Below are 15,459 nucleotides of genomic sequence, written 5' to 3'. Positions count from 1 at the left end.
TCGCGGACCCTCCGCGTGTCGTTGTTCCTCATGATGAGGATTTGAAGTACCGGATCCTCTTTGAGGCACACGATACTGTTCTTGGTGGTCATCTCGGTAGAGAAAATACCTACGGCTCTATCAGCCAGAGTTTTTGGTGGCTCAAACTTTTTAAATGGGTCAGCACATATGTTCGCACACGCGAAACGTGCCAACGGGTTCAACCCTCGGCACATTCTGCTGCGCCACTGGTGAGTCTTCCCGTCCCCATAGTATGCTGGGAGTCCAACAGTATGGATTTAGTTTTTGTACTGCCTCTAGTGGTCTTTGTTGACCGTTTGAGCAAAATGGCACACTTAGCGGCTGTGCCGGATTCCATTGATGGAGCGGGTACAGCTAAGCTGTTTATTGATCGAGTGTTTCGACAACATAGTTTGCCAGTGGCAATTGTCTCTAATTGGGATCCCCGTTTCACGGGTAAATTCTGGAGATCAATTTCCCGAGTGCTTGGCACCAGATTGGATATGTCTACTGCGGACCATCCGCAGACCGATGACCAAACGTGTCAATCGCGTCATTCAAGACGTTTTACGCAGCGTGTGTGCTCAGACACCAAAGCGCTGGAGCTCAATGCTCCCAGTAGTGGAATTTGCGTTAAATAACGCTGTTCATGCCTACAGGCTATACTCCGTTTTATAGAAACGGTCTTACCCACCCGCACGTTCCGTTAACGATATCACTGCGTGGTTCAGGGCTTGATGGGGGGAGAATTGGCCGTTAGGCTTGCTGATATCAGCCCTGTTACCGTTCGGAAACAAGCAAGCGAGTTTCTCGCGACGCGATTTAGTGTCTTAAGACATGTAAGGGATACGATGGCTGATAGCCAAGACAAACAAAACGAACAAGCGGATGCCAAAGGCAGAAGCTTTATTTATTCTTATATGGTCGGAGACCGAGTTTTACTAAACGCTAAAAACCTACCTACCAACTTGGTTTCCGCGGTCTTCAAGACCAAATTGCGCCCGCGCTTTATTGGGCCATTTACGGTCGTGACCAAGAAGGGCCTAGCTTATACGCTAAACCTTCCCAGCAAGCTGCGTACACTCCCAGTGTTTTACGTTGGCTTGCTCAAGCCATATCAGGAACGTTCCCACGTGGACTTGAAGGCGCTTGCGCCGAGACAGGCGGTCATGCCGCAGACTGCTGCATTCTCACCAGGATGTCCAGCTGGCTCTCTAAACGAGGCTGCTGACGCTCCAGCGTCGAAAGACAGTCCCGAACCGCCTCAAAAGAGCCCTCAACCCGAGCAAGGACCTCACGAAGAAGTTGCACCTCGTGCCGTAGAGCATCAAATGCTTCCGCCGAAATTTCGGCCCCCTCCTGCGCGGCTTGGTGCGCGGGGAACCCTTCAGTTTCATGTGGAAAAACTTAAAGCGACGTCGTCGTGAGAGTCAATACCAGTATCTGGTGAAGTGGCTAGGGTACCCCTCTTCTGAAAACTTTTGGGAGTTCGAGGTACCTCTTCGTCAAGATTGCCCGTTTGCCGTTGACGTTTTTGAGCGCCAAGCTCAGGGTCAACTCGCGTCAAACGACGCTTCCAACCACTAAACGTGGGATTAGGCAGATCTAAAGCCTCAGTGCGGCTTCGATCCTTGGTTGTACGGTCAACCGAAGCACTGAAATATTGGCTAGGCCTTTCTTCGTTTTGTGACCCATTTCTCAAATGAGACTTCGTTTTCAGTTCTTGTTTCGTTTGGAAACAAAACGATCGGAATTTCCCTCATGGAGGTCACCGAAGCCCCACGGGCTTGATCACGTAAACGCGTCAGATATTGGCTTCGCGTCGTTACTTTCGGCGTAAGGTATTGCTCATGAAGAGCGTCGCGAGCAGCGATCTCCTCCGGCGTCCTCGCCGGGTCACCAGAGATCCAGATGGCCAAGCAATGACCCGCTATCTCTTTGAGACGCTCGTCTGCACTAAGCGGAGTGAATCTATATTCACTATGAGCCTTAGCTTTTGCTATTTTGGCAGCTCGACGACGAGCTCTTTCCTCTATGAGGATTATCTGCTCTTGCTCTTCATCGAGCGGATTCTTAATAATGTTGGACTCAGTGTCCCGTGTCCTGCTTAATGCAATTAAGACATCAGCGGCACCACGTTCTGGGAACGGATTCGGGGCTCGCCGACGTTCGTCCGGAGGAGAAGGCGTGAGCGAACGCCGCTCTTTTTCCTCCTCCTCTAATTGAGAGTGGCTTTCAAAGTCCACCATTCCCTCATCGTCGAGGAAGGTGCTCAGAGTCTGTGACTCACGCTTGATTGTCATTAGACAAAGGAATGGAAAACACAACCAAACGGTTAGCTGTTTAGTAACGCAAATTCCACCACTAGGAGCATCGCTTTGGTGTCTGAGCACACACACTGCGAAAGCGTCTGGCCTGTACCAGTCGATGTAAAGGGACTTCGAACGTGGCAGCTTCGGCTGTCGAGAAGTCGATCCATTTGGGAAATTAATGTGTACCTCGGTATGCATCCCAGTTGGACCTGATATCAGGCGAGATTACCCGAGTGACAACAGTCTGATGGGGGAGGGTGTAATGGGGCACACATCAGTTGGAGAATCGTTGTTGTGGTACATTTACTTTATGGGTAAAATACCCTTTAATCTATTTTTTAGTTAGTGTCTTAAATCTCATTTATTATGGGTAATAAATATGGTACCCACTAAAGCAGGGGTACCACAAGAACTTTTATTTCGATTGCTTACGCCATCGTCATCACTACGCACAGAAATAAATGCGGGTGACGGCACGGGAGCCGGTGTGCTGGCGATGAGGAATCATCCTCATCGTCAGAACCAAATATGCTATAGCTAGCGCTATAAGCACGCTTATCCGATTGGGCTTCCTCATTCGAAGGCTCATAGTCGCCGCCAGATATAAATCTGGCGGCCAAAATCTATTATATCAATTAGCTGGGGTAAGTTTTTTCTTAGATTTAAATGATTAAATTAAGATCAGTTCCCCCTTTTGATCTTAAAGCGTTAAGTGCCTTCCTAAGGCTTGCGCATTGATCTGTAAGAGATAGAAGACTTTCTAAGTATATCATCTTGGGCACTAGTTGCCACTTATATCTACGAACCCCTGAATCCCTTGAACTAGGATTCCTTAAGCTTTAATAGCTTGTACGACTCCCTGAGTTGTTAAACCCATTAGTTCAACAGAACTAAGTGACTCTCTGAGTCTGAAAGTCTTCCTCTGACTTTAGGAGCGAGGTAGCTCCGCTACACCACTAGCACTGAAGCAGTGCGAAGTGGACTTGTACTGAAGCAGTACAAGTCGGCAGTGCTCCGTTACAGTCACGCTCAGTAACTCATTTTTTTCTCTTCTTGTTAGTCCACGCTTGTTAACTTTGTATCTTCCTCTGCACATCGTGTGCGTGGGGGTGCCTACACTGTCATTAGTGTTGGTTAGCCTGTAATGAAGCATTTCAAGCGATGATGCCCCGTAACAGCAACTCTCGACGATGATAACACTGTCATTGTTAAAAATTTAAAATATGTATGATTTATGGTAGGTTTTATTCACGTTTATGTTTTTAACAACACATCTTTATTGGAATTTGTCGATCACGTGAGAAACGTTTTTGAAATGAATAATACCAAAATATAACTAAAATTGAAAAAGTTTACATTGCCCTGGAATTGACATAATCGCCAAACATGCGAGAAAATTTGTTTTTATAATTGATCTTGACGGAATTTATAACAGCACTAAGTCAAGCCTTTGTTTCGTTTGTTCATTTTCTAATTTTGAATATTTGGCGTAAAGATAAGCAAATTCACTTTTTAGCATTTGCTGATGCGCACTGGCGCTCTATGCGTGTGGGTTTTTGATTCCGATGAGAAATTGTCTCTCCGCGGGCCTTCGTTATTAAGACCGTTGCGGCTCTCGAGAGACTAATAATTTGCTATAATCGTATAATCGTGTCTTCATATAACAGTTGACCAGCATTGCAGATTGACATCATACATTTGAAAGGGAGGAAGGCCGCCCTACAAAACTAAAACCATCAAAATCGTTCGGGCGGTCGGTCTTCGCCATCATAACACTCGGCTCGCGGTCTCGTGCAGTAATTTCGTTCATATTACGTGGTGCATAGTGCGTATCCATCTTGCCCACACCTGGATTAAAAGGTGGCAGCATCCTGCGCTCCAGCAGCTCAGGCCAGTCAATGCTATCAAAAAATGGGTGGGTCAACACCTCGTCAGCACCGCGTGGACCGCTGCCAAGACGCATCATCGGGTCGCGCGTAAGCAACTGTCATTATATCAAAGCAAATTCCGTTAAACAAATGCCAGCCATATTAAAGGACAAGCTATGCATTTTGATTACTTACCCCGTTGATAAGTGCGATTGCGGCATCCGAGAAGCTTGGCGAAAACGTCACCCAGTCTTGTTTCAAAATGGTTTGAAACATAATGTCACGGTTGCGGTGATAATAAGGAGGTTTTCCTCCAATCATTTCGTACAACAGGATGCCAAAAGACCACCAGTCGGCAGCTTTGCCATACGCCATACCCTTTAACAGTTCAGGCGCGATATATGCAGCTGTACCACAGAAAGTCGTGGCACCCTTGAGGCCAGAAACTCCGACCTTTGACAAACCGAAGTCAGTGATACGCACGTGGCCGTCGTGGTCCATCAATACATTTTCAAGTTTAGCATCACGATATATGATGTTGGCACTATGAAGATGTGCAATGGCTGCAGCAACTTCAGCGGCATAGAAGCGGGCCCATTCCTCCGGAAATTTGCGGCGGCGACGCAAGTGCGTTGCCAAAGATCCACCGCTGAGATAATCCATCACAAGGTACAATTTCGACTCACTTTGAAAAGCGTAGTGCAGCTTGACAACAAACGGATGTGATATGTCTGTAAGAATTTTACGCTCCGCCATAGTTGTGTTTACAAGGCCCGAGGAAACTACTTGCTGTTTTTTTAGAACCTTCATGGCGTAGTGCTCGCCCTGACGTGGCGATGTAATCTTGCGGCACAAAAATACCTTGCCAAAACCACCTTGCCCGACCACTTTTAACAATTCAAAGTCCTTGTCCGAAATTAATCGCTGCTGCTTGTCGCCAGAGCCACTGCTGCCAAAACTAGGGTTGCGCTTTGGTTTTGGTACTGGCTTCGGTAGATAGTATGTAGCTTTAATTTTACCATCGTCTTCACTGTCTAAGCTACTTCCATTTGTTTTAAACTTATGCTTGCCTTCATCAGCACCACCAGACACATCGCTCGACTCATCACCATCTGTCTCACCGATAACAATTATATTAGACTGTCGCCGTGTGCGGGCAACAGGCTTTACAACAGTTTTTCTCTTTCTCAATTCTAACCGGACATGCTTCACAACAGCAGTCATGCCAGGCTGACTCGGGTTGGCATCGATGAAAGCAAAAGCAGGATCTTCAGCTTTTTCTAGAGTTTTTGGTGTATTGTCAGCTTCCTGCGATGGCATGAACCCCAAGGACAAGCACACACAATTTACACGTGCCTGAGAGTCCACGATCTGGGCACCAAGGGGTTCATATGATGCTTCCCAATTAATAGATCGCCGACCAAGAAGCTCCAAGATACCAGGGGATTCGTTGTGGTCAATTTCGTGCTTGGACTCAATTAATGCGATGCGGTGGATTTTGTCGCGAGAACTCTCCTCGTATGTTTCCAAGATTGATTTTACTAATGCGCCACCGCGCGCATACGCAATTATCGAAATTTGACCCTTACAATTTGACATAAATTGGTCCCACACAAACAAAACGTGTTCCTTGGGTGTAGCGGAATTAGGCACTGGAATTTCACGCTCGAAACCTCCTGCTTCATATACCATAGCATTATTCGAAAACGGGTTGCACACCACAATTCCGTAGCCCTCATCTTGAGCACGGCTAAAATACGGTGTCATGGACCATTTGTGATCTTTCGTCAAGGGTTTGTTATCCGGGTCCTGTTTCCAAAGGCCAAGAGGTCCAGAATCGGAAAGAAAAAGGATAACTTTCTTAGCTGAAGTGTATGCCATAGAGCTATAAAAACGACAGCGGACAGGAGAATCAGCTGACGGTACGAATTGAGGCGTGAAATCCAGCTCTTTCTCCATAAAATTGTATATATCTTTCTTGTTTAGGCGTTCGCTTATCTGTGTAGAGGAGTGAATGTTTTGCTTCAGCTTAGGCTGCTCCACTGGCTCCTCAAACGCAGCAATACCGCGAGTGTCCAGCTCCTCTGAGCTCTTCCGTTCGCGATTTTCAAATTCGTCTCCAGATGATTTTCCTTCTTCCTTTTCCGACATACAATTACTATCAATCTTCTTGTCATTTTTTTGGAAAGTGTCAGGAGACAGCTTCGTTGGGTGTTTGGTATCATCACCGCTTTCATCGTCGCTGCTTGACTCCATTGCTAACATAGCTATTGTTTTACGGCGTCCCATACCAGCCATATTGAGACCCGCCGACGACCGAGAAGGAAGCCTGGTTGCGACTGGTGCAGGCTTCGGATCTACCTTTGATTCCTCCTCTTCTGAGTCACTAAAGGAAGTAAAACTGGTTCTCTTAGGTTTGAGCTCAACAATGCCAAAGTTGGGCTTAAGCGCATTCGACTTAGCTTTAATGGGAGCTGCGCCCACCGTTAAAGGATCTTGACGTGTTTGCTGGGATCGTGTGGAAGATCGCTCACCACTGTTGGCCGATGACTGAGTAAACGGCTTGGAATCGTAAGAGGATGCCTTAACATCGCCATCCACATTTTCTGGAAAGGTACGCGCATCGCCAGACTCAACCTCTCTTAGAGCATCAGCAACATCTTGATCAAACCCAGCAGAGGAATCATCCTGATCTGGTTGCTCAGTTGGCTGCTGCGAGCTTCTCGTCACCCGGTTTGGATATGTGCCTTCCTTGTCGCCGATGTCAATGCCATCCGGTGTCTGCATTACTGCAAGCAACAATGTTCGTGCGCCTTCAGACAGCGCTTCAAGCTCGTCAAACGGTGTTGATTCATCATCAATGTCATCGCGGCCATCAATGTCATCATCCATCCCGCCGTGGCCACGAGAAGTGCGGTCACCAATGGTGGTGCCCCGCAAGTTATAGCCACATGCTCCGCAGAAACGAGAGCCAGTCAAAACAGCATTACAGTTTGAGCAACGCTTCTTCTCGACAGTAGGCTCTTCCGCCACCACATTTAATTTGTTAAGAGCATTCATCCACTTGCTGCGCTCTCGATCGTTATCGGCATACACGTAATACGGCACTTGCTCATTAGTCATGAACATAAACCCAAACGGCTCTCCTTCCCACTTTTGTACATCCTCGACAAGCACTTCAGCGAGTGGCTTGCCTTTGGCGTTATTTGCCATGTCATAATCTGAATAATATGAAATAGTGTTTCCGCGAAGTATAAAATAGCGCTTCTTCCAACTTTTGCGTTTGTGGCCTTGCTTGGTTAAGTATCCTGCACACGAAACAGGTTCCGGGACACTGCCCGTCGATTTTAACACAGTAGAAAGCCACTTTTGCTGTTCGCCAACAGTATCTGCAATCACGTAAAACACATTTCCTGTCACGGTCATAAACATTAAGCCATTTGCTTCGCCATCCCATAAAGCAACAGAGCGTATCTCTACATCTGCCATAGCTGACTGATTGTCTCGATACGCCAGCTGGTCTGCGTAATGACGTAGAGACCTCCCATTCAGCACATAATACGCCATCCGTTGACTTGGAACCAAATGACCACGTTTAGTAAGATATCCTTCGCAACTCACCTCTTCTGTTTCAACCATGAAATCCTTTAAAGCTCGCAACCATTTGGAGCGCTCGGCCTCGGAAGAGGCGTACACGTAATAGGGTATTTGCTTCGAGGTGTAAAACATAAAGCCATGCGCTTCGCCTGACCATGTCGCCACTTTCTCGACTGTCACAGCTCCATATTTTTTGCTCTTTTCCTCGCTCGAAAAATATTCCAGTACGTTGCCTCGTAGTGTAAAGTACCGTGTCTTCCAATTTGTAAACAAGTGCCCTCTTTTTGTCAAATATCCTTCGCACTTGATCTCCGTGGGAGTTCCCTGTGGAACAGCCATACGTGACTCCTTCTCCCCGCGCGTAAGCATAAACGTCTCACGACTAAAGATGCTGCGTCGTGAGATGGAGCGACGATTCGATGTGTTGCTTACTGGCGCCGTCTGACTAAAATCAGAGCCTCCAAACGTGGTTGTGGCAGCAGAATTGAAGCTGCTACCTCCAGCAGCACCGAAAGGAGACGCCGAGCTAGCGAATTGCTGATTTCCACCAAACGGCGCTGAGTTCAAGCCAGTTGAGTGTCCGAAAGGATCATTGTCCCCATGATTCTGCTCGTGCAGGATGTCCAAGTTAGAATTTGACAGAGGCCGAGGTAATTCATCAATAGCGCCGCCATTCAAAGGCACTGAGGATATTTGAGGTGGGAGATGCGGGGGTGGCGGAGGAGGCGCACGGTTAAGAACACTACCTCGCGAGGAAGTGCGAGGGAGCGGCATCTGATCCGCACTCTGCGAGGATCGCAGCAGCATCGGATTTGTCTCTGCTGAAGCCGAGAAAGATGATCGGCGGAATGACTCGCGTAGTGCATAGGAAGTAGGAGACGTCACCAGGATGTCTTCATCAATAATTTGCTGGAAGTTCGGCGGAGATTGCTCGGAACTCATTGCAGCATCGACCTGTCAATAAATGGGAGTAGACGAAAGCAAAAAGTCAGCATCAAACATTTATGAAACCGCTTTTATGATTCGCTTATAAGCGACCTAATCTCCACCGCAACGAAAAGGAAAGCCACACATGGGGAAACAGAAGAAGGAATGCATTTAAAGTCCCTTTAACTATTTGGCCCCAAAGGTGATCTCCTCCTGCGAAAGAGCTTGCAATGAATTAAAACTGACCTGTACAGCCGTTCAACTGTGAAAGGTTGTGTCTTGGTGCGCGCGGTCGTCTCGATCTGCTGGTCCGCGACTTCTATTGCCTCCCTCTCCAGCGTTCTCGCTGTTGTTTTTTGTGCGTTAAGAAATCCTCCCTCGTGAAGGTTGCGCGAACGTCGCACGAAATGGCAAAGTTGAACCATTAGCGATCATTGAAATCTCAGGGCATGTTGCCTTAATGGATCGGCCAAATTCAATCACTGCAAAATGGAGTTTAAAGATTCATGCCAGCTCCCTAGGAATGATTGCATCTCAAAATTCGCTATCTGGAAACTAAATGCTTACTTAAGTAAACTTTACGCCAGGAATGTGTCAAAGCGCGCAAATTAATTTGCGCAACACAGACCTAACTTATTAAGCAATAAAAGGAGCGCGCCAAATGAAGAGGAGGGTGACACTGCGCGGAATCGATGTTCTAAGGCGTCGTGCTTAAATGCTCTGCAATGAATGTCTGCATCACTATGCAAAGTACAAGCAGGAGCGAAATGTTAGCAAGTGTATTTCTGTGAGCACAAGTGGCAGCTAGTGTCACTTAGATAACAGGTGAGACTTTGTTACAACTGCTGCGTCCACTCAACGGCACATAATCGTTGCAGCTTTAGACTACGATCTCCGTATGTACGCGCAACTGAACGGAAGCAGCAAGCGTCCCAAAACATATCGATAGTTCATGCCGTTTTACCTGCGTTGCCGCTGAAGCTATCGATGATGAAGTTGCTAGGTGGCACAATAGGTATGATGTTACTAGTTACCCGATGACCATCCAGCTTCCTACGCATAAGAAAGCTGATCGGCGGTAATCGCGTGGTCCCTGCAGCCGGTGAGGGCAACCGTCCTGTTCCACTGATTGTGCCGTCAGCAGTATTCTGCGCTATGTATAAATGTGAGGCATTCTGGTCGTGGTGCTTCAGCGGCGAGATGGAGGATCCTCTTGGAAAAGAAGCCTTGATTGACGTGACGAGGTGAAGATCTTGCTGGCGCGCGCTGTCACCAGCAACGTCAATGCTCCCAAGCTTAGAGCGACGAGTGACGCTGACCAAGCGTTGCTTGCGATCACTCTTGCGCTGGTGTTCGTTTTGACGGTCCCGGTGAAAATGGCAAAGGGTATGGAGCTTGCCGTTACGCTTGGTGGCACGCGCATTCGAGCACTTCCCAGACTTGTACTTGCAAAGTAGCTGCTGCTGTTCACTGCGGAGGGAGGTGAGCATCGCAAGGCCGTCTTCATCCTGGTTGCTCATCAGGTAATGCTTGCGCTTTAATCGACGTTGGCAATGAACTTCACTGCCTCGTACGGCGCTGCCCGGCCGTGGTCCCGTGTCTAGTTGCTCACGGTCTAGGGAATTGTGCATGCACTAATAAAATTTGTCCTTTACTGTCGCAGAGCCACCAAGCCGAGCTAAGTTGAGAGCAGAGCTAGTTCGTGCAAAGTGCGAATAAAAATAGGCGTAACCTGTTGGCGTCGGGCAAGAAAGTGAGATGGGTTATGGAGAAATGGCGACGATGGCCTCCAACCACTAAGCTTGAAAGTAGCGAGTGCGTTGCCACAATAGGCAAGCGCCAACCTGGCGCGGGTTTTGGCTGGGGTCGGGGTACAAGCTGAACGGAAACGCTCGAGTCTTTTGATGTGCAGAGACTGAGCTTTTACCGAGCACGCAAAAGTACAAGGTAACAGACGATAAATTTACCACGTTGCACATAGTAGTTTGCCTTGCAATAAGCACCACCGACACTGTAAAGAACTCAACACCCTTTTGGCATATATTATTTAGAGTGCCGGCACTGCCAAATGCAATAAATAATGAGAAGTTGTGACTTCCAAAGTAGCGAGCTGCTCATTGTCTTGTCAATTGTAGCTAGTAGATTTCTTTGAACTCGCACTTAACTGCTGTCGCGTAGATTTTTGATTTTAATATACTTCCAGAGCATTACAGTACCAGCAGCTTGTGTTTACCATTAGATTAAGCGGATCTTATGCAGCTTATGGTGTGCATAAAAATAGTCAGCGAATAAGAAATTAACGACACGTGCGGCGTTCTACCGATTGTGCTGCAGCGGTTTCATTCGCGCGACGGACAGACGAGGCTCTAATATTGTTGTGCAACACGGCATCAGCCCCTTTGTATCACTTAAGATCACTTCTCGCGTTGCCTTCGGCCTTTGCCCGCTGCGTTTGACCACAACATTTGGCCGATAGATTTTAAGAGCTTATAGCCACTGCCAGCATTGTGCATTACAGCTTGCAAGATTAGTAATATATATAATCAATACTTTGTCAGCTGTCGTTGATTAATTTACTTTCTTCTTCACTCAAGCTTCAGTTGCAGCAATTTGTGATTGAAAACTAGTGCATTGGAATAGATTCGACTTTAGGCTGCTATCGCTTGTAGAAATTCCTATACAGACCTGCGCCCTTGACCACTTCACAAGTGCTCACGAATGATCATTTTTAGCTTTTAAGCTACGTCGAAATTCAGCTACAAAAGTATTAGAAGCCGGCAGGTGGTGGGGTTGGGACTATTGGGATGCCAGCACAGCTGGCAACCGTATGGACATGTACAATCAGCAAAGTCTAAAGTCGCCGTGAGTGTATTACAAAAACCCCATATCATGGAGTAAAGGAATCCAGAACGATTGCTAGTCGTCGCCATGTATAGACATAGGCAGCAGATTTGTGCTTCAAAGCTAACATATTTACGACAAATCCCGAGGAAAGGATTTGGTCTTCTGGCACAGCCATGAATTAAAACGTTCCCTGACAAGCTGAGGAACAGCATGCGTGCTCATCTTGAGCCCAACGCGATAACTTGCTGAATTGAAACGACATATATTTATGTCGAAACGGTCTGCCTAGTGGCTAAGCACCGTGAGTCCATAAGTATATCAAAGGATTCATCGATTTACCTAGAATAAAATGACCCTTTCCTTCGTCTACTGAATATTAATGCGAATTAACCTGACGGATATGCGGCACGCGAGAGAGAAGCAAGATTTGCAGAGCTCTCGTACGACAGGATGCCACAACTTTTCGGCTAAATGGTCTCTGGCGCGTGGATTTTCATTATTTGTGAAGGTCGTATTTTATCAAATCGAGGCTCAGCTAAAAGCACGGCTAGAAAAAAATGCGATTTCGCTGATTGAATCGATCTCACACAGTCATCTTCTTATCTTCGAATTAAATTGTATTATGAGAGCACTTTCGAGGTCTTTGTGACAAGCGCTATTCTAAAAGTTTGCATCCAGTAAGAGTTTATAAAAATATATTGTCACTTTTATGCACAATAAATAAATTTTTACCTGCATTAATGCATGGTCTAAATATCAAATTGTGCTAGTCAAAGAATTTTGATTTAATTGTCCGAAAGCTTGTTTTCACGACAACCAAACACCATTTTTTTAAAGAAGACTCTAGACCCACCCACCGAAATTGAAGGCATTTTGGTTGGCGAGAAATAATCCCTTTAATTGGCCATTAGGAATTATTTTAGAGGCGACGACAGTGTGCGGATAAAACCCTAATTCTCTCAGACTAAAACCAAATACCCTACAACACGCTGAATAAGAAATTGGAAGGAATAATGGCTGTCTTTGATTTGGTAAATAAAACTTGGCGAACATTAGATCAAGCTGAACAAAAGACACTTGCTGCAGCGTGGAAGATGGATTTTTCCTCAAGGTTGCAATAACCTGAAAGGTGGGTCACCGTGCAAATGGTGAGGTAAAAGTAAAGGTTTTTCAATGTGGACATGTCGGCAGCTTTGGTAATCATGCGCGTTCGGAAAATGCAAGGAAGAGAACGCAGAAGTTCTGTAAGCGCCCTTTCCAACTAATTTAAAAAAAGCAGGAAATATGGCTACTTCAACTTGACAACAGCGACATAACCACCCTCGTGCCACATCTCCATCTTCTCAGCGCATACAGCCTTTTGGCAACTGAGCAAATCAATCGCTTCAAGTCATTAACTTACACAGTGCAGCATCTTCCCTTACGCAATTGTTAATGCACCCTTCAGCTAATTGGGAACACAACATGGGCCACAGTAAATATGCTCCAACATAACTCATTCACTTCACCAAGAAAATCTACAAGGACGGTCACCACTGGAAATTCTTTTTATATGACTTTTTTAGCTTTCATTTTGCCTTTGATTGCGTCAAACGAAACTAATCCCTTCTTCTCGTCCTTCCCAGTTCAACACAAGAAATCACATCTATTCAAAGAAAGTTTGGCTATTTGACTGCACGTACAAGACGAACCAGTATAAGTTACCGATGTTACATGGATGGGGGTCACGTCAACGAATAATACATTGACCTTGTATTGCTGCTTCATGAGTGTGATATCCAAGAGTACTACCCTTGACGCTACGTTCTCTTGCATCTGTCTATCGAAGTGACCTCATTCTATATTTGCATTAGAGTAAAGCGTTTTAGTTGCTTACCGTGAGCTTGCTCTAATGAATACATTGCAAGCAACATTCTTCTTGAGCAACATTCTACTTTGTAGGTGGCGCATTTCAAAATATCCTACCGCTAATTTTTTCTTGGTCGTGGTAAAATCTTTGGAGGTAAAGCTTGGAATCCATTTCTTTCTGAATGGAGCAAGGTGGTTAATGCTCAAAGTATGGAAGATTTTATTGGCAGCAATGACACATCTTCGACAAAATTATTCAAGTGCCATAGGATGCTACCTAAAGGATACCTGGATAATTCATAACGAAAAGGTTTGTTTCTTTGAAACATATCTCTTTTGCATACAGATTGGATTCCAGTGTTTTCCCAAACCTATTTGAGTTTGATGGAGTCTGTGTAAGGGGTGTATCGTTACATAGAATTAACACTTAAAGGTTGTTAATTAATATATTATCTAAGAGGTAGTTAATATTTGCAGGATATTCTTATATAAATTAATATCATACCTATTTATTCCGCAGACTAATCAGCTGTAGGAGTAATCAAAGAGAGAGTTACAGATAGAGATAAGAATTCAAAAACATGTTTAGTATTAGATTTTATTAAGTTAGCATTTACAAAGATAGAAAAAGAGACACTTAATTATATTATTCCAGTTTTCATCTTACCCTCTGTAAGCTAGTTACCTTAGAGATAAGTCTTTCTCTGCACGTACTAGTGTACGTGACATAACGTAGGGCACCACTCGCAACTGAAGCAGTGCGAAGTGGACTTATACTGAAGCAGTACAAGCCGTAGTGCCCCGTTACATCTGGTAGCACTTTGTCGTCCGTCCAAGGACCACATTCCCACATCTAGACATGTTAGATGATAGTGGGAATACGCATCACGTTTCCCCTGAAAGCTACTCCTTTCTAAGTGACATAGAAAGGAGTGCGGTTGAACGAATGAGTTCGACCATAGGAAACGATGCAATCCTGGCATTACTGTCCAATTTGGACAGAGATGCCGTCCAATCAACCATCGCCAAGTTCATACAACATGAACTTGACAAGATGAAGGAAAAAGTAGCCTTGCTGATTCAGCAAGGCTCTCAACAGGCAGAAATGTTGAGGTTACAGCAGGTACAGACCCCTGTACCTGGGATGACGCAAACGCGTCGTCCCGAAACTTGAAATATTGACATCTCTAAGTATAGGGGGGTCGAAGAAGACTCCCTCTTGAGATGGTTTGTCGAGTTAGAAGATGCCATAAGGGCACGTCACAGCATCGACGAGCAAATGCAAATCGCATTCGCTCAATCAAATCTGGCAGGTCGTGCCAAAACTTGGGCATTGGGCCTTAAGTTGCGCGAACCATACGTGTTTGGGTCGCTAGGGGCTTTTAAAACCCGACTCAAACAGATGTTTGAACCACCAAGGGCTGAGCTCAGAGCTCGTTCAGAGCTTCTCAAACTGAAGCAAGGCAAGCGTGATGTGCACGCATATGCCCAGCACATACGACTCTTAGCGAGTTGTATTACCAATAACCCAGTTCATGAACACACGTTGATTACGGTGTTCATGCAAGGTCTTACGGATGGTCCCGTAAAGACCCACCTGTTCCGCTTGGAACTGGATACGCTTGAAGAAGCAATATCCGTAGCGGAACAGGAGGACTTTAGCTTGAGACAGGCTCAAGCTAGTTCGTCATCATATCGTCCTCCAAGACGACACGGCTTGGAGGTCCAGAACCTATGGACCTTTCTTACGTCGAAAGCGAGAGACCTCGCTATTCGAGCAATAAGCGATCGCAGAAATGCCATCGCTGCCAGAAATTAGGACACGACGCTCATGAGTGTAGTGCCCCACGCCCAGCACCGAAAGGTACTGAACGTAATTTCGGACCGTATGCCAAAAAGGGCAATGGTCGCGGGTCCGACGTTGTTGCGAAATCACAACAGCAAGGCGGACCGCTAAAAAAACGGACGGGATCAGTAGGGGCGCAACGCCCTACTGATCCAGCAACCTCAAGAGAATTTGCAAATCTCTTGACTAAAGTTGCTCCAGACACACAATCATTATG

The 15,459-nt window shown here is 46.0% G+C and overlaps 1 protein-coding gene across 1 annotated transcript; it reads right to left on the bottom strand.

The window, feature by feature from the left end:
• Window positions 1-9,654: 9,654 nt before the first annotated feature.
• Window positions 9,655-10,335, bottom strand: CCR75_002772 (uncharacterized protein; the record flags this gene model as incomplete). Its single annotated transcript, XM_067960869.1, has 1 exon — window positions 9,655-10,335. One exon carries the CDS (start codon window positions 10,333-10,335, stop codon window positions 9,655-9,657), a length of 681 nt encoding a protein of 226 aa, XP_067819428.1.
• Between the last annotated feature and the right edge of the window lie 5,124 nt (window positions 10,336-15,459).

This window comes from Bremia lactucae, linkage group LG16 (genome assembly GCF_004359215.1).
Source record: "Bremia lactucae strain SF5 linkage group LG16, whole genome shotgun sequence".
NCBI lineage: Eukaryota > Oomycota > Peronosporomycetes > Peronosporales > Peronosporaceae > Bremia > Bremia lactucae.
Note: the sequence above shows the minus strand (reverse complement) of the source record. Positions and strands in the feature narration are given on the sequence as shown.